The 22,586-nt window shown below is 35.9% G+C and overlaps 1 protein-coding gene across 7 annotated transcripts in view; it reads right to left on the bottom strand.

The window, feature by feature from the left end:
- OXR1 (oxidation resistance 1) overlaps window positions 1–22,586 on the bottom strand; it is a 550,155-nt gene that overhangs the window by 4,684 nt on the left and 522,885 nt on the right. For 3 of the 7 annotated variants that reach the window (XM_070382171.1, XM_070382174.1, XM_070382175.1), the window contains 3 exons: window positions 3,579–3,704; window positions 2,647–2,799; window positions 1,193–1,288 (listed from right to left, as the gene is read on the bottom strand). In XM_070382171.1, coding sequence (XP_070238272.1) covers window positions 1,193–1,288; window positions 2,647–2,799; window positions 3,579–3,704 — 375 coding nt within the window. Of the gene's footprint in view, window positions 1–1,192; window positions 1,289–2,646; window positions 2,800–3,578; window positions 3,705–5,500; window positions 5,582–19,142; window positions 19,297–22,586 lie in introns of those variants that run through there. The other 4 variants (XM_070382170.1, XM_070382172.1, XM_005894621.3 and 1 more) reach the window with 3 other exon arrangements.

Here is a 22,586-nt window from a genome sequence, read left to right as displayed (position 1 = left end):
GTTTTTCTTGTGCTACCAAATTATATTTTGTTCATGCCTACCTGGTGGCTCAGTCGGTAAAGAATCTGCCTGCAACGCAGGAGATCTGGGTTTGATCCCTGGGTTGGGAAGATCCCCTGGAGAAGGGAAAGGCCACCCATTCCAGTATTCTGGCGTGGAGAATTCAATGGACTGTATAGTCCATGGGGGCACAAAGAGTCGGACACAACTGAGACTTTCACTTTCTATAAGCTGTGCTTAGTCACTCAGTATCATCCAACTCTTTGCGTACACATGGATTGCAGCTCGTCAGGCTCCTCTGTCCATGGGGATTCTCCACGTAGGAAGACTGGAATGGGTTGCCATACCCTGCTCCAGGGGATCTTCCCAACCCAGGGGTCGAACCCAGGTCTCTTGCATTGTAGGCAGATTCTTTACTGACTGAGCCACCAGGAAGGCATGAAAAAAAGAGAATTTGGTAATGCAATAAGAACTCTCCTAACAAACTTGGGTTTAAGTGGCTCACCAGATTAACCAGAAGCTGTTCCTAAAGACAACTCTTTTTTGTTTTTTTAAGCAACTATGTTGGTTCCTATTTTCAAGATTAAAATTTTATCTCCTAGGAACTGTCTGACATGCTGCATCAGACTGTATTAGAGACACTAAGACTGCACTCGATGCTTCAAACGGAGTTGCACGTTCACTAAAATTTAGGTACATTTAAAAATTTTAGATCTTATTGGCACTAGAATGTATCTACTTTAGTCAAGTCACAATAAAGAAAAATCAGGTAATCACTTTTGACTTAAACCCAAATGATTTATTTTTTAAGTTTTTAAGACTGACTTTCATTATTAAAACTTATTTAGTAAGTTAAAGCTTCTAGAAATTTTACAATGATGATTCATAAACAAAATAGTAATTATGATGTATACTTCTTACTGGACCCACGATGTGTGTCTGGTACCACATCAAGTGTTACACATGTATGGTTTTCATTCAATTTTCAAACAACCCTGTTACATTTTATGATTCCCATTCTATCCACAGGAAAGTTGAAGGTGAAAATGGTAATGGAAAAAAAAAGTGCCAAGTTAACAGTAAAAGGCAGAAACTGAGAGTCAAATCCAAGTATGCAAAACTCCAGACTGAATGTTCTGTTCATGATACCATCTCTTCACAAACTGAATGTAATTGGAATAACTGTCCTTACCTCAAATTCTGGACAGAATGTAAAAACAAAGGTCTCTCCATTTCCATAAAAGCCATCACTCACTTTAAATGGCTGAGATGCAAATGCACCAAAAACCTAAGGATTAAAAAAAGGCATGTTCAATGACACAACTATCAATTTGTTTCTTTAAGCATTAGTCCATTATATATGTTTAACTAAAATACAAAAAAAAAAAAGGAAATATACCATAGTTTTATCTATCTGTACTTTAACAGAGAAGCATGATCAGTTGTTAAACAACTCATATTATTGGCAGGTATAAACATATCAGTTTTTCAGTGGGAAAATACTAGATTTTTCCTCATTTTGAAACCTAGAAAGATGTTCATTTTAACAATTAAAAAAGACAATCTAAAAAAGTGGTAGACACATTTCAGGATGACAATGTACGTATAATAAAGACAACAGCTGTTGTAGTACTATAGAACTTAAGAAAGCAAAAACCCTCCAGCATGGGTAAACATTCTCCTACTAAAAAGGTATGCTAGTTTTTTCTTCATTACACAGTAAATTCCATGAGGACAGAATTTGGGTCTGAATTGTTCAGTATTATAATGCCTTGGCCTTACACAGTACAAGACACACAATGAATAAGAGGCCTGGACAAGTCATTCCAATCTCTAGGTCTAAGGTTTCAGATCATGAAATGGGAATGTAGAGTTTGATTGATGATCTCTATAGTCATTATATCCCCTTATATTCTATTTTCATACTCTTAATTTTTAAATAGATTTTCTTATTGTAAGGTATGTATGTAAATAATATATGTATAAAATATAATTATACAGCTCGATATGGAATTAGCACAAAGCAAAGTCCCATTTAACCTTTATTCATATTAAGAAACGGGACACTACCAGCACTCCAGAAACTCCCTTTGTGCCTCCTCCATGTAACCACCTCCACCTCCCCAAAGGAAGCTACCAGGTTTGATGATACAAAGATTTGTTCTGTCCATTTATGAAACTACTGCTTCAGAGATAACCAATGTGTTTCTTGCTTATCTGACATCCTCACACAATAATCTTTAACTTTCAAAACTTTCTCCACACTTCAGGACTGTCAATTTTCACCATTTCCCTGAACCTCACTCTTATCTCCTCCAGACAGAAATGAACAATATAAACACCTCTTTTACTTTTTATAGGTTCTCACTATACTAAGGCATATTTTGCTTGGCATCAGAGATACTCTCATACTTTAATATTTTTTTAACCAGACTGTAATTCTTTGAAGGTAGGAACTCTTTAATTATTCATGCTCATATCTATCCCTCTGCAGAACTCAGCACTGCCCTGCATATCAAGAGCACTCAATAATTACCAAATAAACTTAATAAAATATACTAATGCTTTTTATCAAAAGAATATGCTAAAATTCCTGCTACTTCCATCTCTTAAAAGGTAAGGTGTCTATGTGGTTACTTTTCATACCTGCCAATCACTGTCTTTAATCACCATCAGCACTGGAGTGTCTAAACCTGTCATTGTTCGATAAAGGGTCTTCAAGCTTGTGCCATGCTTCCTAGTACCATAAACAAGAGTCCATGGATAGCCGATTGTTCTTGGTGGAAGATGCTTGGTAAGCTTTGAAAAATAAATTGTTAACACATACTTGATAGTTTCTTATTGTCAATCTGCAGAATACTAATGCCGGCTGGAATTAAATGATACTTTATAAAATGTAGGCTATGAAAGTAACAGTAGAAATTATTTATCATTATGAAAGATACAGAGATGCTTGAAGTCTGTACATTTCTTGGTATGAAACACTAATTGTTCATTAGACAAAAAAAGAATCATATCAAACAATATATACATTAGAGGCAAGAAACATGGATTCCTTATTGTTTGCATCCTCTGTATCAAATTAACAAAAATATCAGATGAACTGTTACCTTGATTATTAACACCTCTCAAATCTAGAGTAAGACTCTCAGAATTAGAAATCAAGCTTCAATATGTTACAGCTCTATGGCTCTGAACATTTATTCAACCTCTCTAAACCCAAGTTTCTTCATTTACAAAATGTGACAATAAGAACATCCAACTCCTACAGGGGCTGCAGCAACTAAATTAGATAACCTATATAAAGCAGGTAACTGGCACACAATAAGAAATTAAATACTGGCTATTATCCTGTTTCACCTAAATTACTATTGCCATTTATTTTAATGTCTGGTTACCCAAATCTCCTAATATCTTCCATTACATTAATTGCTATAATTTGTTTACTTTTTCTTCATTGAAGAGTAAGAACAGGAGCAATAGCTCTGCTTCTTCAGTTTTTAAATCAACTAAAAAGAAGCTATTTTACTCTCATGGGCACATACTCAGAATTTTACAAAAGTGGGTAATTATCATACCTTTATAATTTGATCTGGCAGTAAGAGATGACTGGGATCACTTAGGTTTGGTCGAAAAGATTCAGATTCCAGGTCTGCTTTCACTGGAGTACTCTGCTTTGAATTGATGTCTTCCCTCGTAGTAATCTAAAGAAGCAAATAGAAGCAATATATTAATGTAAAACTGCAACAAACCTTTAAAATTTTTAGCCTTTTGAGAGATATCAAATCTTATACCTTGAAAAACGTGGCTAAAGCTTTCATTTAGGATTGTAGAAGGCAAAAGATGCTCCATCTAATAACAATGGCATGTCTAATGTAGAAAGAGATTTCTGCTAAAGAAGACATTTTCCTCATCCACTACATGAATAAGGACAGGTATTGAAAGATAAACCCTGTATTTCTGTGTAAAAAGGGTAAACTGCATGCAAACTATACTTCTTCTGTTGAAGGGCAAAAGTGAGCGAGCTAGCCTGCTTTTTTCTCTGTGCTATTTTAAGATATTATTTTTATGAGATTATTTTTTTCATGGGAAACAAAATTTGCCAAATATAATTAAGAAAACTTCCTGGGTGCCAAAATTTTAATTTTAATTTAAAAAACAGTACAATAAAAAGTATAATATTTCATTGGTGTGCATATATATGTAAATTTATATGCTTTGAAAAGGTTACTGTTATTTTTAAAATGCCTTTAAAATTTTTACTTTCTAAACACAAATTTTTTAAATCTAATTGAACCAAACAATACATCTAAAACTTGTTCACAAACCTATTTTTAAAATTAGAACAATCTGATGCACTTAAAAGAATGTATATGTTTGTTTGATGAAAATGATCTCACTGATATTCTTAAAATGATAAAAATGTTCATTAAATCAAAATAAATTCTTTTAGAATGTACTATGTTGGCACTTTTTCATGTTAATTTAATCTATAAAATGCAATCATATTGGAAAGTAAAATATATGAAAACATAAGTATTACTGATGAAACTTTTAAATCGGAAAACAGAATTCTATTGGAGCAGATAACTAAAATGCAGCAATTTTCGGCGACTGTGATTCCACACAGGAATGAAATCTTGCTAAATTATTTTGTTCTTTTAACAGATTTCTTACCAAACCTTAACAACATACATTTTCGACCAATACATGTTCTAGAACTGTATTGTTTTTAGATGAGAACTATATTAATTTTTTCACATCATGTTTTACCCTTATTTTGATGATGTGAAAGGTTAAAAAAAAAAATCTGAGGCAGCATGAGAAGCATTAAAAGAAAAAAATTCAGGAAAGCGTATCTCATTAAGAAAGAGGAAAACACACAATAATACACAAAACTGAAAAATGAGTTCAAATATATAGTTATTTCTGAAAAATCACAAAGATTATTTCACATATTTTTAAATAATTTATCTAGTTCTAGTACCTAATCAATACTACTCCAAAATGTCTAATACCAACCAGGAAAACCTCAAGGACAAAAACAATTCATCTCATTAAGATATTTGATGTAAGGTTGATACAACTGAAATAGCCTTAAAGAGAACCTTGCTATCCATTAAATTTTTAAACATTTCCCCATAGTACCACACCTTTCAGATACCGTTTAGTAAAGATTCAATCTCAAACTCAAGACGTTCTTCCAATGTTAAATGAAAACTCCTCATCAATCTAAAAAACACAGTACTAAGAACAGTTCTAAAATAACAGAAAATTCCTCTGAATATTTTTAATAAATGAAAAGATGCCAGAAAAGATAGCCCTACAGCTCTTCAAGGCAATACTGTACTCTTATTAATACAAAAAGGAATTTTCTGATGGGGCATTTTAGTGCTGCAGTCAAAACAAATCCTTCAAAAAAGAGATTTGCTCTGATGAAAGACACTAAAAATAGGAAGTATTCAATCTCTGAAGGGGTTTAAACTACTGAATGGGGCACCTGGAGACGTCTGCAGAGTGTGCGCAGTTCTTCAGTATTTAGAGCATCGATCCTGCGGTGATACTCAGCCACTGACACTACCTGAATATGGAGACAGGAAGACAATAATTCCACTGACAGTTGAGAAAAACAGCCCAAATAAAATAAAAACTGGAGAAGTTTAAATGGGAAAGAGAACTGTAATTAGGATTTCTTTCCCCACTCCATGCTCAAAATCTAAGAGATTTATATATTAATCTACAGTGAAATACACATGAATATATTTAACTTATTAACTACCACACCCAAACTAACTACTAGTAGTAGTTAGTACTACTAGTAGTTAACTACTAACTACTACTAACACACTACTACTAGTATACAATGTAGAAGGTTTATTTTATGGATTGTTTCATGTAGACAAAATTTGACTAGGTAGCATCACAGTCCTTTATAAAAAAATGCTGTATGAAATATAACATGTTTGCTAACATCAAAGATAACATCTAAAATCTAACTGTGTTGCAGTTTACAGAAAAAATGGTAGTTTCAACTCTCCCAATCAGTTTAACTCAAACATTACATCCTAACAGCAATGCTGGAAAAATTTCTTCTTGGCAAAGGTAGCATATACCCAAGCTATACAGTCTGTATCACAACAGAGAAGTGGAAGAGCAAGAAAAAGATACTGAAGCACATTTTAAAACCCAAGACAATAAGAAAAATAAGCTCCGGAAACAGAAAATTACATTTTTAAAAGCATATCTAATTGTATTCTCAGGCATGTCTACTTCAGTCTTTCTAAATAACCCTGAACTGAAAGTTTTTGCCCCTCCTCTACAGTACTACTTTAGAGTCGGTACTGTAGCAGTTATCTGTGACTAAAACTTAATGACTTTCCTACATTCTAAATTACTAAGGGAAATTGTGTATCTTCTATAGTTGCCTAGACTAGTCTGTTGCACATTGCTGAACCTGAAAGCCATGTATAACAGATAAACATTATAAAAAGCCCACGAAAACAGACAAGTTTCCTCAGACTCACACAACAGCTACCGCTTTTTCAGATCATGACATAATTACCAAAACAGTAACCATAATACAGTGAACTCTGGTCGTGCTATAATATGTGCTGAATACTCTGAGCTATGACAAATTCCTCTTGTGATCAAACAGTTATTCGCAGAGGTTCTGGCCACAAAATGCAGTTAAACCAATTGACCCACAAGACTTCTAAACTAGGTTTTTAAAAAGGTTTTTGTTCCAGCCAACTAAAAGGAATCAGTCACCTCTATAGAGAGCAAAGTAAACTTGGTGAAAGCAATGAGAGACATGAGAATTAAAAAACCAAAAAGAAACTGAACAGATTTTCTCATTCTGGCCATTATTAGATTGACTTTCGCAAAGCAAAGAACATACAATATGATAGCTGACTCTTTACTTACAAAGAAACCTGAAATGGTTATGACTCAACCTCTGGGGAATTGGATGGAACTAGGTTTTCCTCCTCCTTTATCTATTTTTCTCAATGGGAACAATAAGACAAAGGAAATAATAAGAGTACATAAAAGAATGAAAACAATAAGAGTACATACCAAATAGGGTTTCTGTGTAAATAAAAAGAAATGCACATAAAGGACTGAATATAGTGCCCACCACAGAGTAAACAGGGATTAACACTACTTTTACTTGATGATTTTCATCATTTACCTAAGGACTAGAGAATAAGGCTGAAGAGTATCCATATTTATGTTTGGTTTTTATTTTTGATATTAAAACATTTCGGTTTTCAATCTTCCCGACCCAGGAATTGAACCGAGGTATCCTGTATTGCAAGCGGATTCTATACCAACTGAGTTATCAGGGAAGCCCAGTTTCCCTACTCTTAAATTTAAATTTAAAAATATTAAAGATTGTTCAATTAAGAACAGCATTTTCAATAAATATGAAAGAAAAATTGGGTACTAAAAGTAAAAAACTAAAAATCACAGCTTCCTTTTCTAAGTCACAAACAGAACTTTCTACAAAATATTTAAAGATCAGTTATATTTTTCTTCTGTTTTCCTATGGCATTCAGTCTATAGGAGTTTTCTATACAAGAGTTTTCAAATTATATGACTTAACTATTCCTTTCCATTCTTTCTATTCTTCCACTCAACGCTTATCTTACACTTAAAGCTCTTCTTTTACCATATAAAACACACTTCGTGGAGGACAGTAAAGTTGAATTTGCTCATAAAGGGATCAGTTATAATCTATGTACCAACATCACCTAGAACAGGAACTGACAGAGAGGGAGCCATAAATTGCCATTATAAACTTATTATATCTGGTACTGTCACAGTTTCTTTAATATCACAAATCTACTTTTCTAATTTTTTTTTTTAAACTATATTCCTTTCTTGGACTTGCAAACTCACCACCTCCTTTCCCTTAAATATTTACTCATGCTGTGATGAATGGAGATATACAACAGTGTCAAAAGTGCAGGTAAACTAATAAAGAAGAAAGACTTGAAATCAAATGACGATGATCTCGGATGGCCTTGGCCTGAAGCAGTATTTTGGTTCCCTGGCCAGAGACTGAAGTCACGTTGTGGCAGTGATAACGCAGAATCCTAGCCACTGGACCACCAGGCACAGTGGCCAGCGACAAGGCCCTTGACTCATGGGCTCTATATAAACGAATTCCGAAAGAGAGACAAAATGTAGTGAAACAAGTACAGTGTTTATTAGGAGGAAAAAGGGTATGTTATGAATACACTCACATCAGTGAACTCAGAGAGCACATCTCGCGTTCATGGTAGTTTGAACAGTCGTAAGGGGCATTCTCTTCTGGGCTTCCTTTGGCCAATCACCTTGCTTTGCCTGGTTCTGAAACTGTATCTGGCTTATCCCACGGATTTTCCATGTGTGTTCACACATCTCTTAGACAAGATGGATTCTTGCAAAGAGGCCTATGGGTAGATGGACGTCACCTACTGTGGAGAGACACCCCCACCCCTTTTGACCTTTGAGGAGCCTTTCTGTGCACGTGTAGTCAGGAAGGTCTCTGACTTTGAGAATGAGGAATATATGGTTTATTAGCTTTATTCTGGGCAAGGCTCAGATACTCCTTCTTCCTGCTATTGTCTTCATCTTGGAGTATCTGCCCATAAAGAACAAACTCCAGCTGCTCAGCCTTAGGCCCATCTATCTCCTCCAGCAACTAAAGAAATATACTTCCCCCTATCAAAATGAATAAAGAGATACAGATTCCTAGTATATATAGTGGATCTGAAATTAGTCTCAAATTAACTTTTAACCCCTTAGTAAATCATAATCCATGTACAGAAAGTATTGTTTTATCCAAAAGATTAAACCTAAGTAGAAAATGGACAGATTGCTACAAAATGTCCTGTATCATACTCCCAAGTATTAAAGTACACAGTTGAGGAAATCAGTTAAGTTCAGTTCAGTCGCTCAGTCGTGTCCAACTCTTTGCGACCCCATGAATCGCAGCACGCCAGGCCTCCCTGTCCAACACCAACTCCTGGAGTTCACTCAAACTCACATCCATCGAGTCAGTGATGCCATCCAGCCATCTCATCCTCTGTCGTCCACTTTTCCTCCTGCCCCCAATCCCTCCCAGCATCAGAGTCTTTTCCAATGACTCAACCCTTCACATGAGGTGGCCAAAGTACTGGAGTTTCAGCTTTAGCATCATTTCTTCCAAAGAACACCCAGGACTGATCTCCTTTAGAATGGACTCGTTGGATCTCCTTGGAGTCCAAGGGACTCTCAACAGTCTTCTCCAACACCATAGTTCAAAAGCATCAATTCTTCGGCACTCAGCTTTCTTGACAGTCCAACTCTCACATCCATACACGACCACTGGAAAAACCATAGCCTTGACTAGACGGACCTTTGTTGGCAAAGTAATGTCTCTGCTTTTGAATATGCTATCTAGGTTGGTCATAACTTCCCTTCCAAGGAGTAAGCGTCTTTTAATTTCATGGCTGCAATCACCATCTGCAGTGATTTTGGAGCCCAGAAACAAAAAGTCTGACACTGTTTCCACTGTTTCCCCATCTGTTTCCCATGAAGTGGTGGGACCAGATGCCATGATCTTCATTTTCTGAATGTTGAGCTTTAAGCCAACTTTTTCACTCTTCTCTTTCACTTTCATCAAGAGGCTTTTTAGTTCCTCTTCACTTTCTGCCATAAGGGTGGTGTCATCTGCACATCTGAGGTTATTGATATTTCTCCCGGCAATCTTGATTCCAGCTTGTGCTTCTTCCAGCCCAGCGTTTCTCATGATGTACTCTCCATAGAATTCAAATAAGCAGGGTGACAATATATAGCCTTGATGTACTCCTTTTCCTACTTGGAACCAGTCTGTTGTTCCATGTCCAGTTCTAACTGTTGCTTCCTGACCTGCATATAGGTTTCTCAACAGGCAGGTCAGGTGGTAGTCTGGTATTCCCATCTCATGAAGAATTTTCCAGTTTGTTGTGATCCACACAGTCAAAGGCTTTGGCATAGTCAATAAAGCAGAAATAGATGTTTTTCTGGAACTCTCTTGCTTTTTCCATGATCCAGTGGATGTTGGCAATTTGATCTCTGGTTCCTCTGCCTTTTCTGAAACCAGCTTGAACATCTGGAAGTTCACGGTTCATGTACTGTTGACGCCTGGCTTGGATAATTTTGAGCATTACTTTACTAGCATGTGAGATGAGTGTAATTGTGCGGTAGTTTGAGCATTCTTTAGCATTGCCTTTCTTTGGGATTGGAATGAAAACTGAGCTTTTCCAGTCCTGTGGCCACTGCTGAGTTTTCCAAATTTGCTGGCATATTGAGTGCATCACTTTCACAGCATCATCTTTCAGGATTCGAAATAGCTCCACTGGAATTCCATCACCTCCACTAACTTTGTTTGTAGTGATGCTTTCTAAGGCCCACTTGACTTCACATTCCAGGATGTCTGGCTCTAGGTGAGTGGTCACACCATTGTGATTATCTGGGTCGTGAAGATCTTTTTTGTATAGTTCTTCTGTGTATTCTTGCCACCTCTTCTTAATATCTTCTGCTTCTGTTAGGTCCATACCATTTCTGTCCTTTATCGAGCCCATCTTTGCATGAAATATTCCCTTGGTATCTCTAATTTTCTTGAAGAGATCTCTAGTCTTTCCCATTCTATTGTTTTCCTCTATTTCAAGACCTTGTAACTAAAAGTGTATTAGCCGTCTGGCTAGAAAGTCATTTCTTAAGGTGCAAAGTGGTTTGGATACACTGCTAAATCCCATATGTAGGAACTGCTTGACAAAGGACTCTCACAAAGTGTTTGCCTAAGCATTTACTTTCAACAAATTACAAACCTAAAGGCAGAATGAAATCCACTCATCTCTATTACAGTGAGACACACAGCTAAGAAGAAAAGCTGAAAAAAGAGGAAATGTATAGTTGCTGTAAATGTCGTGAATAAGAACACGTTTTCCTAGAAAGAAAGAGCAATGCTTCGGTCTAAGAGTTCTCTTGGGCTTCCCTGGTGGCTCAGACAGTAAAGAACATGCCTGCAATGTGGTAGACCCGGGTTTGATCCCTGGGTTGGGAAGATCCCTTGGAGAAGGGAATGGAAACCTACTCCAGTATTTTTGCCTGGAGAATTCCATGGACAGAGGAGCCTGGCAGGCTATAGTCCATGGGGTTGCAGAGAGTAGGAAGGACACAACTGAGTGTCTTTTGCTTGGCTTCAACAGTTCTCTTTCTTGAATTTCCCCTTAGGATTATCTGTAAACAAATCTCCCTTCCCCCAACTGCCTTGCAGACTAACAGAGATATCTGTGAATGTGGAAGTTTCATTTCTCATTTACTCCTTCTTTTATTCCTTAGTAAAGGGAGATAATGTAGAAAGAAAAATGTTACTAACAATGCTATTTATATTTACTTTGATATCCAAAAATATTTTTTAAAAGGAGGAAATTAAAGTTGAGCTGTTGTAGCTAACAAAAAAGGGAATACAATAGCATCCTGTAACTACCTAAAACTCTGTTCTACATTTCATAATATATGACAAAGTCTTTACTACAAAATAAGACTTGGATTATGTTAAAACTTTGCTTCTTTTTGCCTTAAATTACAACTACTGTTTTCAATAGTTGTAATTTAAATCTTTAGTCAGGCTAATAAAATTGAAAAAAGAGAACATACAAATAAATTATATCATATATGGAGGCCATCACTGTTGATAATAATGGAATATTATAAACAACTCTACACTTTCAAATTTGAAAACCTAGATGAAATGGACCAATTCATTGAAAGACACAAAACACTAAATTCATACAAGAAGAAACAGATCCTCTGGAGTAGCTCTATATCTACTAAATTAATTAATTAATAATTTATAGTCTTGTAAAACATAAAGTACCAGACCTAGTTCTAGCCAACTAAAATAAATTAGCTACCAATAAACATTAAGGTAACTCTATCAAAAGCCATTCAAACTTGTTGAAAGCTATGACAGACAGGATAATAGAAAAAAAGGGAAAATTAACAGACTTTCATTCTGGCCAATATGATACTGACTTCTGCAAAGGAAACATTCATACCTCATCACAGCTGAGTTTGTGCTTACAAAGGAACCCAAAGTGGCATGATCTCTAGCTCTGGAGCATCTCTAATGAATCTAGACAGATTCACTACTGAATTCAATCAAACCTTTCAGGAATAAATTATAGCAATTCTCTACAATCTCTTCCAAAAAATAAAAGCAGAGAAAATACTTTCCAACTCATTTGATGAGGGCAGCATTACACTAATAAAAAATAAAGACATACCAAGAAAGACAAACTACAGATCACTATCTCTGATGAACATACATGCAAAAACCCCTCAACAAATAAATCTAATAACATGTAAAAAAAGATTTATATACAGTGACCGAGTGGGATTTAATTGCAGGTATGTTAAAGGATAGGGGTTTCCCAGGTGGTACCAGTGGTAAAGTACCTGCCTACCAATGCAGAAGACTTAAGAGTCGTGGGTGCAATCCCTGGGTTGGGAAGATCCCATGGAGGAAGACATGGCAACCCACTCCAGTATTCTTGCCTGGAGAATCCCATGGACAGAGGAGCCTGGTGGGCTATGGTCCAGAGGGTTGCAAAGAGTCAGACACGACTGAAGTGACCTAGCACAGCACACATGCAAGGGATATGCAAGATATTTCAATATATGAAAATTAACATAAATAGATGCAGAAAAAGCATTAGTCAAAATCTCACGTGCACTATAAACACTCTCAGCAACCTAGAAATAGAGAGTAACACCTGAAACTTGATAAAGAATACCTAATAAAAAAAAGTCCTACAATTAAAATACTTTTCAACTCTTACTCAATATTCTAGGAAGACCTAGCTAACACAGTAAAACAAGAAAAGGAAATAAAAGGTATACAGGTGGGAAGGATGGAATTAAACTCTAAGCACAATTCTAAAAAAATCGACAAAAACCAATGGAATTAATAAGCAATTGTTGCAGGTTAGCTGGATATAAGGTTAATATACAAAAGTCAACTGCTTTTCTATATATCAGCAATGAGTAATGGGAATCTGAAATGTAAAATAATACTATTTATTTTAGTACAGAAAAAATATCAGTTCTTCCCAACTTGGTTTATAGACAACACAATTCCAATTAAAATCCTATTCAGTCATTCTGTGGATATATGCAACTGATTTTATGTATAAAGATCCCAATGCCAACACAATAATGAAGGAAAAGAAGAAAACTGAAGGACTAACACTACTCAACTTCAAGACTTACTATAGTCAAGACTGGATATTGATAAAAGAACAGATCAATGGAATGGAAGATACAGACTCTAGATATAGGCAAGTACAGTCAACTGATTGTTGACAAAGAAGCAAAGATAACACCATGAAGAATGGTCTTTACCAAAGAGTGCTGCAACGACTGGACATCCACATGCAAAAAAGTTAAACTGGACAAAGTCTTCACACTTTTTCACAAAAATTAACTGAAAATGGATCTTAAACCCAAATGTAAAATGCAAAACTATAAAATAACTAGAAGATAACACAGAAAAATATCTAGGTGCCCTTGCGTTTGGATGCCTTTTTAGATAAAACACCAAAAGCAAGCTGCATTTCATTATAACTAAAAACAACTGGCCTGTGATGGACACTGTCCAGAGAATACAAAAATGATCCACAGGCTGGGAGAAAATCTTTGCCAGATTTATATCTGATACATATGTTATCCAAAATATTCGAAGAACTTAAAAACAATGAGAGAAAAAAACATGAACTAAACATCTGAGCAGACAAACAAGACTATGAAAAGATGCTCTGTTATATGTCATCTGGGAAACGCAAATTAAAGAAACAATGGGATACTACTTATAAACGTCTTCAGGATGAAAGCATTGATAACATTAAATGCTGGTGATGATGAGGAGCAGTAGGAACTCTCATTTATTGTTGGTAAAGGACAAAACAGTACAGTCACTTTGGAAAACCATTTCGCAGTTTCTTACAAAACTAAAAATACACTTTTATAATCCAGCAATCACACTCCCTGGTATTTACCTAAATGAGCTGAAAATTTATGTCCACATAATATCTGAACACAAATGTTTATAACAATCTTTTCTTTAAGTGTCAAAACTTGGAAGTGACCAAAATGTTCTCCAGTAGGTGAACAGATTAACAAACTATGGTATGTTAAAACAATGGAATATTAAAGTGAAAGTCGCTCAGTGATGTCGACTCTTTGTGATACTATGGCCTATAGTCCATGGAATTCTCCAGGCCAGAACACTGGAGTGGGTACCCTTTCCCTTCTCCAAGGGATCTTTCCAACCCAGGGACAGAACCCAGGTCTCCCACATTGCAGGCTGATTCTTTACCAGCTGATCCACAAGGGAAGTCCAATATTAAAAGTCAGCACTAAAAAGAAATGAGCTATCAAGCCATGAAAAGACAGGGAGGAGCCCTAAATTCATCTTACTAACTGAAAGAAGCTAATACGAAAGGCTACATATGGTTTGATTCCAACCATATGATACTCTGGAAAAGGCAAAACTATAGAAAGAGTAAAAACATCAGTGGTTACCTGGTCTTCAGGTGGAGCAAAGGAGAAATGAACAGAGCACAGGTATTTTGAAGGTAATGAAAACTACACTGCATCATTCTGTAATGGCAGATACATGTCATTCCATAGAATGTGTAACACAAAGAATGAACCCCAAAGCAAACTATAGACTTTGAGTAATGATGTATAATAATATTAGTTTATACAATATAACATGTACCACATTAATACAAGATGTAAATAATAGGGGTACTGTGTTTGGAGATAAAGGGGGTATATGGGAACTCTCTGTACTTTCCATTCAAGTTTTCTGTAAACTTTGCTCCAAAAAATAAAATCTGATAATTAAAGAAAAGCAGGGAAACGGTAACAAAATTCAGGGAGGTGGCTACCAGCCTGGAAGTGACATGAAATGAGAAAGAGAAAGAACACACAGGATGATACTGGTTCATTGGTAACATTCTAGTTCTTAAGTTGGATAGTGAGTAAGTGAGTGAGTGGGATCAAAGAGACTCATTTTATCATTAGGTCTCACAACTTATATACTAACAAATATGCTTTTCAACTACTGAAGTCAAATAAAATATTCTACGCTGAATATATCTGTATATGTCCTTTTTTCAATTACGTTGTAACCAGAGAGCAGAAGGTTTATACAATAAGGCATATATAACCACTTGTTAAACTTCCCATGAATATGTATTATAGATAGGAAACGCAGTATGGCAGAAAGAATCCTGGGTTTAGCTGTAAAACTCCTCTGTTGTAATTCTGATTCTCTTTAACAGTCATTCCTACATATGCCTAAGGGATCAGTTCCAGAAACTGTCACTGAAACCAAAATCTATGGATGTCATTACAGAAAATGACAAAGTATTTGCATATATCTATGCACACCCCTCTCATATACTTTAAATCAACTATATATTACCTGTGCTGTGCTATGCTACGTCGCTTCAGTCATTTCCGACTTGTTGTGACCCCATGGACTGTAGCCCACCAGGCTCTCCTGTCCATGGGTTCTCCAGGCAAGAAAACTGCTGTGGATTGCCATTTCCTTCTCCAGTATATTACTTACAATACCTAATACAGTGTAAATGCTATGTAAATAGTTGTAAATACAATATAAATGCTATGGAAATAGTTGCCAGCATGTGGCAAATTCAAGTTTTGCCTTTTGGAACTTTCTGGAATTTTTTCCTAAATACTGCTGATCTGTGGTTGGCTGAATCTGTAAATGCAGAACCATAGAAGGCAGAAGTGGCAGATAAGGAAGGCTGATTATATTAGTTGGGTGAACTTGAGCAATCAAACTTAATCTATTTCTGGTTTTTCGAATGAAAATGATCTTAGGCACTTTATGAGGAATAAATAACAGTATGTATAAGATATATATAAAGTAGAAACTGATACAATAAATGTACAAAATAAATGTCAACCCCCTTCTCCTGGTTATATTCTGACGATTTTGAGAGCAAATACAGCAAAGAATTTGAGAGCACAGCCTAGAGCCAGAACAGAATGGCTGGATTCAAACCACAGCCCCGACTTCTGGTTGCAATATGACTATCTTATGTCTCTGTTTTGTAAAATGAAGGTGAAAGTGGCAATATTCCACAGTTTGAGGATTCAATTTAAAAAACTCATGGTACATGTATAGTGTTAGTATAAGTAACTTTTTTATCTGTATTATAATCATTCTTCAGCTGAGGTCACTGGAAAGAGCTTTACATTTAAATTTGTTTTTCTTAAAATTCTAGCTGTGAGCTAATTTCTACACAGACATAAATAATTCATCATGTGTTTTTAAACATAAAAGCCTAAAATATAAAAAAGAAATTTATCTTGGCATATATGAGGGTCTAGGGAACAACAAAAAAAGGGAAATATGACAAAATCTAGTGAATAATTGACAGAGAAAAGTGATGTTTAATATTTTAAATATTAAACAAATACAAAAAATAGTTAATATTTTGTGACTTTAATGTGATTAAGCTTACACCCTTATAAAATGTGCTTATAAATCTTCATGTCAATTACAATTTATTGACAAACACAAAAAAGGCAGAGTATATGGGTATACTAAATATATAAACAGCTTTAAGTAAATTATTAAATTTACATCATACATCAGAATAAACTCTGCAACAGCCTTTAAAAATAAGACAGCAAGATGGCTGAGTAGAAAGACGCTGAGCACATGAGCACAGCAAAATCAGAATTATTCACAGAACAACTATCAGTGAAACAGACTGGAACCTACCAGAAAAGATCTTTAACAACTGAAGATATAATGAAGATGGGCAAGAGGGTATAGTGCAGACCATACCTTTGGTAGGTGAACCAGAAACAGAAGGCTAACTATAACTGCAGAAGTTCTCTCTAAAGGAGTCTGAGTCCCACACCAGGTTCCCGAACGTGGGCGTTCTCTGCTAGAAAAACCGAGCCACCAGAATATCTCTGAAGACCAGTGGGGTTTCCTTTCAGGAGACCCAGAGAGTTGTAGGAAAAAGAAGACTTCAGCCTTAAAAGAGCACACATACTCTGAAAGACTTGGGACAGAAACAGTAATTTGAAAGGAGCCAGAGTTAGATCTGCTTGCAGATTTTGGAGTTCTGTAGAGGCAGGGAGCAAAAGAAGTTCACCTTGGGGACAGAGACACTGGCAAAAGCCATCTTTGGAACTAACAGGACTAATAGGTAGAATATACTCTAAAATATACAGAATGAAGTAAAATCTGTCCAGTTAGCTTAAGTGAGAACCATATTGATGAAGCATGCTTGACTTTATCAATCACTGTGTACAACAGTGATTCAAAAATTTTTATAGATTGTAATCCATTTATAATTATTATAAAATATCAGCTATATTCCCTGTTCTCTGTATCTATAAAATGGTTTCTTCTTTGTCATATTAACTACTTTGTTTTACATTTTAGATTCCATATGCAAGTGATAACATACAGTATTTGTTTTTCTCTAACTTTCACTTAAGCATAATACCCTCTAGGTTCATCCATGTTGTTGCAAATGGCAAATTTTCTTAAGCCTTTCTCCTACCCTACAGCTTCTGGGATTTCTACTCCAAAGCAAGGAAAACAGTTAGAAAATGGGGACCTGAGCTTGTCTACACACCAAAACACATTATACTATATTGTACCATCTTATAAAACTCTCAAAGACATCCTAGTGAGGTAATGAATATGCTAGGGATGAGCTGTCTCTGTTCTCCAGGACAGCTTAGTTCAGTAATGTCCATATGAATTTTCTCACCTGTAAAATGCCAAGTGATACTACTGACTTTGCAACTTATTGAGAAGGTTAAATGAAGTATTATATATAAACTCTAATTATGTGCAGAGCTAAGGACCAATGAGAAGCATGCTCTCATATGACAAAATCATGTAACACCTTACTATAAGGTTGAAAATGAATCTGTGACTGTAATAAATGTGTGATGTACATTATAATGACCTACAAAGTTTAAAATATCCACATTTTGCCTATATTTGTAATGAACTATATTACAGTATTAGCAAACTAATGATAAATGTTAATTCAAACTGCAAATTAAAAATATATGCATAGCATCATTGTTCTTGGTTTAAAAAAAAAAACTGTTAATTGGCTAATCTGATCAGAATTTTAACAAATCCAGTCATTTTCAGATGACTAAACCCTCTGTGGTGATGTTTCATAAACAAAAACTTGAAATCGTCAACTTAAAAATAAAAAGATTTAACAAAGTACTCTCAGCCAAATTAAAACACTACTAATAGAAATCATTTTGATATTTTTACACAATTGAGAGTGGCAAGCTGCTGGGTGCAACTTTCAAAGTCACTCGGGTCTAAGTATATATCCAGTCCCATTTAAATCACCTACGACTATAATACAAATAAAATGAACATTCATAAGGCAAGATATAATCCTAAACTACCAAAGAAAGAACAACTGTTATACATTTTCTAACAAATAATGCATAAATACTTACACCAAAAAATACCCAGGAGTCTTATAACAGTAAGGTTGAATAAGATTTTTCTTTGTTAGAATATTATTTAGAGTTTTGTATTAGGCAGTAATGCTTGAAACTTTTTGGATAGCTGAAAAAAGGTCTTATATGGCTAAAACAATAATCTTCATACACTAAATTATAAATGTATTTGGATTGGGATCCAATCAATAAAATAGAAATTCATTAAGAAGGGTCTACTTATTTTTAAGCAAAACAAAAATTTACTCATTTTTAAGGAAAACAAAATTCTGAGTATTTTCCTACAAAGCTTAACTTGAAAATTAAGACAGTAATAAAAAGTCTATAACTTCCTGCTGATGCAAAACAGGAAAACCAGAACACTTTGACAAACCAAAATCATAGTCCCTTACTTATTTCCTTTTGAAGATATTTAGGATTAGCAGAAATAACTTGAAGGTACTTTTTTACAATCATACAATTTTGAATTCTGTAAGTATTCTTTATGTTTAAAATTTAAAATTGCATAATTCTGCAGAATGTCACCATAAAAAGACTAGTAAATACAGAAATTGAAATCATTGACTAAGATTTACCAGAGTATATTTTTGATTAATTGGTTGATGCCTTTTCCCTTTTTTCCCATACCAGAGGCGAGACATTTCGTTTCCAGGACAAATTAAGTTACATCATCTCCTAAGAACTGTTTTAAAAAGCATTCTTCCTCTGTCAAAGATCCATTTCCAGCACAAGAGCCCTACTACAGTGACAAAACAGTTTGCTGGAGACAACGATTTGATTGACAAGACAGAGAGCTAATCACTAAGTAGTATCCATTGCAAAGATAGTCCTGAGTGGAGACTGTTAAGTTGGGGAGGGAAGAGAGGATTTCCCATGTTTAAGTTTGGTTGCACTGTACCCAAATGTGCAAAGAAAGGACTCAAAGGTTTAAAGATACAGAGCATGTATTTCCAAACACCAGTACATTAAGAAATACACTAAAAATACCTCAGTCATAAAAAAAGTAATCAGTACAGTTTCCAGAATCCCTTCCAAAGTACACAAATGACTTCAATTAACATTTTATTATCTGTTTCTACAGTCATAAAATTGTGCCTTATTTATGTCTAAGAATCCTTATAACATTTCGTCTTTTATGTATTTTTAAGCATTAAAATATCCTTTGAGGACCCTTCAAACTTTCAGAGTGACTATAAAAACGAAGCCAGTCTACTACAAATAAATCTTATACAAATATTCACTGTGACCTGAAAATTCCTCTGAGTATTACACAGCCCATTTTTAAACTGCGTTTCCTAACACTTAGTTTCTTGAAAAAGTAATTATTATCTATTATGCCTAGGTATATACTTCACTAACAAGGGGTATCCTGAATGTAACTCAATTTTTAAGATTATTATTATGACTATAAACAAAAAATATCTAAATTACCTGACTTTTAGCTAGAGGTAAATAATACACTGAATGTATCATAATGATACACTGAATATTTCTTCCATTTTAAATTAAACCTGCTCTTCCCCCTTTACCTTGCTGTGTGTACACACAAAGCTGTGCACACAAGGCCGCCCTTCACACGTACACAACCACTTTTCTAGTATACGCACTGTACCATACCCACACCCACACATCTTTCTCCACATTCCAGGATGTGCATGCATAGGACACAGTACACCTCTGATGAACATCCACCCTGCCACTCACACCAGCCACACCTGTATCTTCCCAACCAGCTCTACATCACACTTACCCTAAGATCTCTCTCCCACAACCCCTCATAGACACACTATAACCATCTCTACACCATCTGTACAATACAGAGTCCTCTTACATATACAGTGAACTGTGGTCACCAACTCCCATCTCTGCACTGCCTCACACATAAAACAAACATTAAATAATTTGGTGGTAGTGGGATGCTATTTTGAAAACCTATCATTACTTCCAGTCAGAATTTCTATAACTAAAAATATGCACACCAAAACGTGGTTTAAATGAGATTTTAAAATATATATATACACACACACCATGCATCAGTTCAGTTCAGTCCCTCAGTAGTGTCTGACTCTTTGTGACCCCATGGACCACAGCACGCCAAGCCTCACTGTCCATCACCAACTCCCAGAGTTTACTTGACCTCACGTCCGTTGAGTCGGTGATGCCATCCAACCATCTCATCCTCTGTTGTCCCCTTCTCCTCCCACTTTCAATCTTTCCCAGCATCAGGGTCTTTTCAAATGAGTCAGTTCTTCCCATCAGGTGGCCAAAGTACTGGAGTTGCAGCTTCAGCATCAGTCCTTCCAATGAATATTCAGGACTGATTTCTTTCAGGATGGACTGGTTGGATCTCCTTGCAGTCCAAGGGACTCTCAAGAGTGTTCTCCAACACCACTGTTCAAAAGCATCAATTCTTCGGCGCTCAGCTTTCTTTATAGTCCAACTACCATATTCATACATGACTACTGTAAAAACCATAGTTTTGACTAGACGGACCTTCGTTGGCAAAGTAACATCTCTGCTTTTTAATATGCTGTCTAGCTGGTTAAAATACATACATACATACATACATATATATATATATATATATAACACATATATATACACACACCATGCATAGGATAGCCTATTTTGTCTTAGTATACATCCTCACACCTTCTCCCTAATACAGCTTTGATTTTGTTAAGGTATCTTTCAGCCATGTTTCTGAGAAAACTGGCTTCATGTCGAGACAGGATGGGCTCTTAAAGATCTAAACCAGTGGCTCCAAAATTTTAGCTATGTCAGAATCACTTGCAACATTTGTTAAAACAGAACACTGGGCTCCAAAACCAGTTTCTGATAAGTAGACTGCAGTGGAGCCTGAGAATGGACTTTTTAATTTTCTGGTGTGCCACAGCTTATGGGATTTTAGCTCCCCTACCAAGGACTGACGGAGAAGGCAATGGCACCCCACTCCAGTACTTTGCCTGGAAAATCCCATGGACAGAGGAGCCTGGTAGGCTGCAGTCCATGGGGTCGCTAAGAGTCGGACACAACTGAGCGACTTAACTTTCACTTTTCACTTTAATGCATTGGAGAAGGAAATGGCAACCCACTCCAGTGTTCTTGCCTGGAGAATCCCAGGGACAGGGGAGCCTGGTGGCTGCCGTCTATGCTGTCACACAGAGTCAGACATGACTGAAGTGACTTAGCAGCAGCAGCACCAAGGACTGAACCTGGGTCCTCAGCAGGAAGAGCACAGAATCCCAACCACTAGACCACCAGTGAATTTCCTTAACTTTTTAAACAATTCCTAGATACTACTGCTGCTGCTGGTCTGGGGACTATACTTTGAAAAACAATTAAACCACAATGAACTATCATGTCACACCAGTTAGAATGGCTATTATCAAAAAAACAAGATATAAGAAACATAGGAGAAAATATGAAGAAAACGGAGACCCCCCCTTGTGCACTATTGGTGGGACTGGATTGTATCGATAAACTGGTATAGCTACTATGAAAAACAGTATATGGAGGTTCTTAAAAAAAATTAAAAATAGAACTATTGTACGATCCAGCAATTCCACTCCTGGTTATTTATCTGAAGAATGAAAACTAATTTTTAAAAAAGATGTATGTACCACCATAATCACTGCAGCATTATTTATAATAACTAAGATAAGGGAAAAGATACGGGAAGGATTAAAGGCAAGAGGAGAAGTGGGTGGCAGAGGATGAGATGGCATCCATTACTCAATGGACATGAGTCTGGGCAAACTCCAGGAGACAGTGGAGGACAGAGCCGCCTGGCATGCTGCAGGTCATGGGGTCCCGAAGAGCAGACTTAAGTGACTGAACAACAAGGATATGGAAACAACCTAAGTGTCCATCAATGAATGGATAAAGAAAATGTGGTACACATATGCAATGGAATACTACTTAGCCAAAATAAAGATTGAAACCTCATCATTTGAGACAGTATTGGCTGGACCTTGAGTTCATTAGCTAAGTGAAACATTCAAATAAAGATAAATACC

The sequence above is a fragment of the Bos mutus genome, chromosome 14 (assembly GCF_027580195.1).
Source record: "Bos mutus isolate GX-2022 chromosome 14, NWIPB_WYAK_1.1, whole genome shotgun sequence".
Lineage (NCBI taxonomy): Eukaryota > Metazoa > Chordata > Mammalia > Artiodactyla > Bovidae > Bos > Bos mutus.
This window is presented reverse-complemented; position numbering and strand designations above follow the sequence as displayed.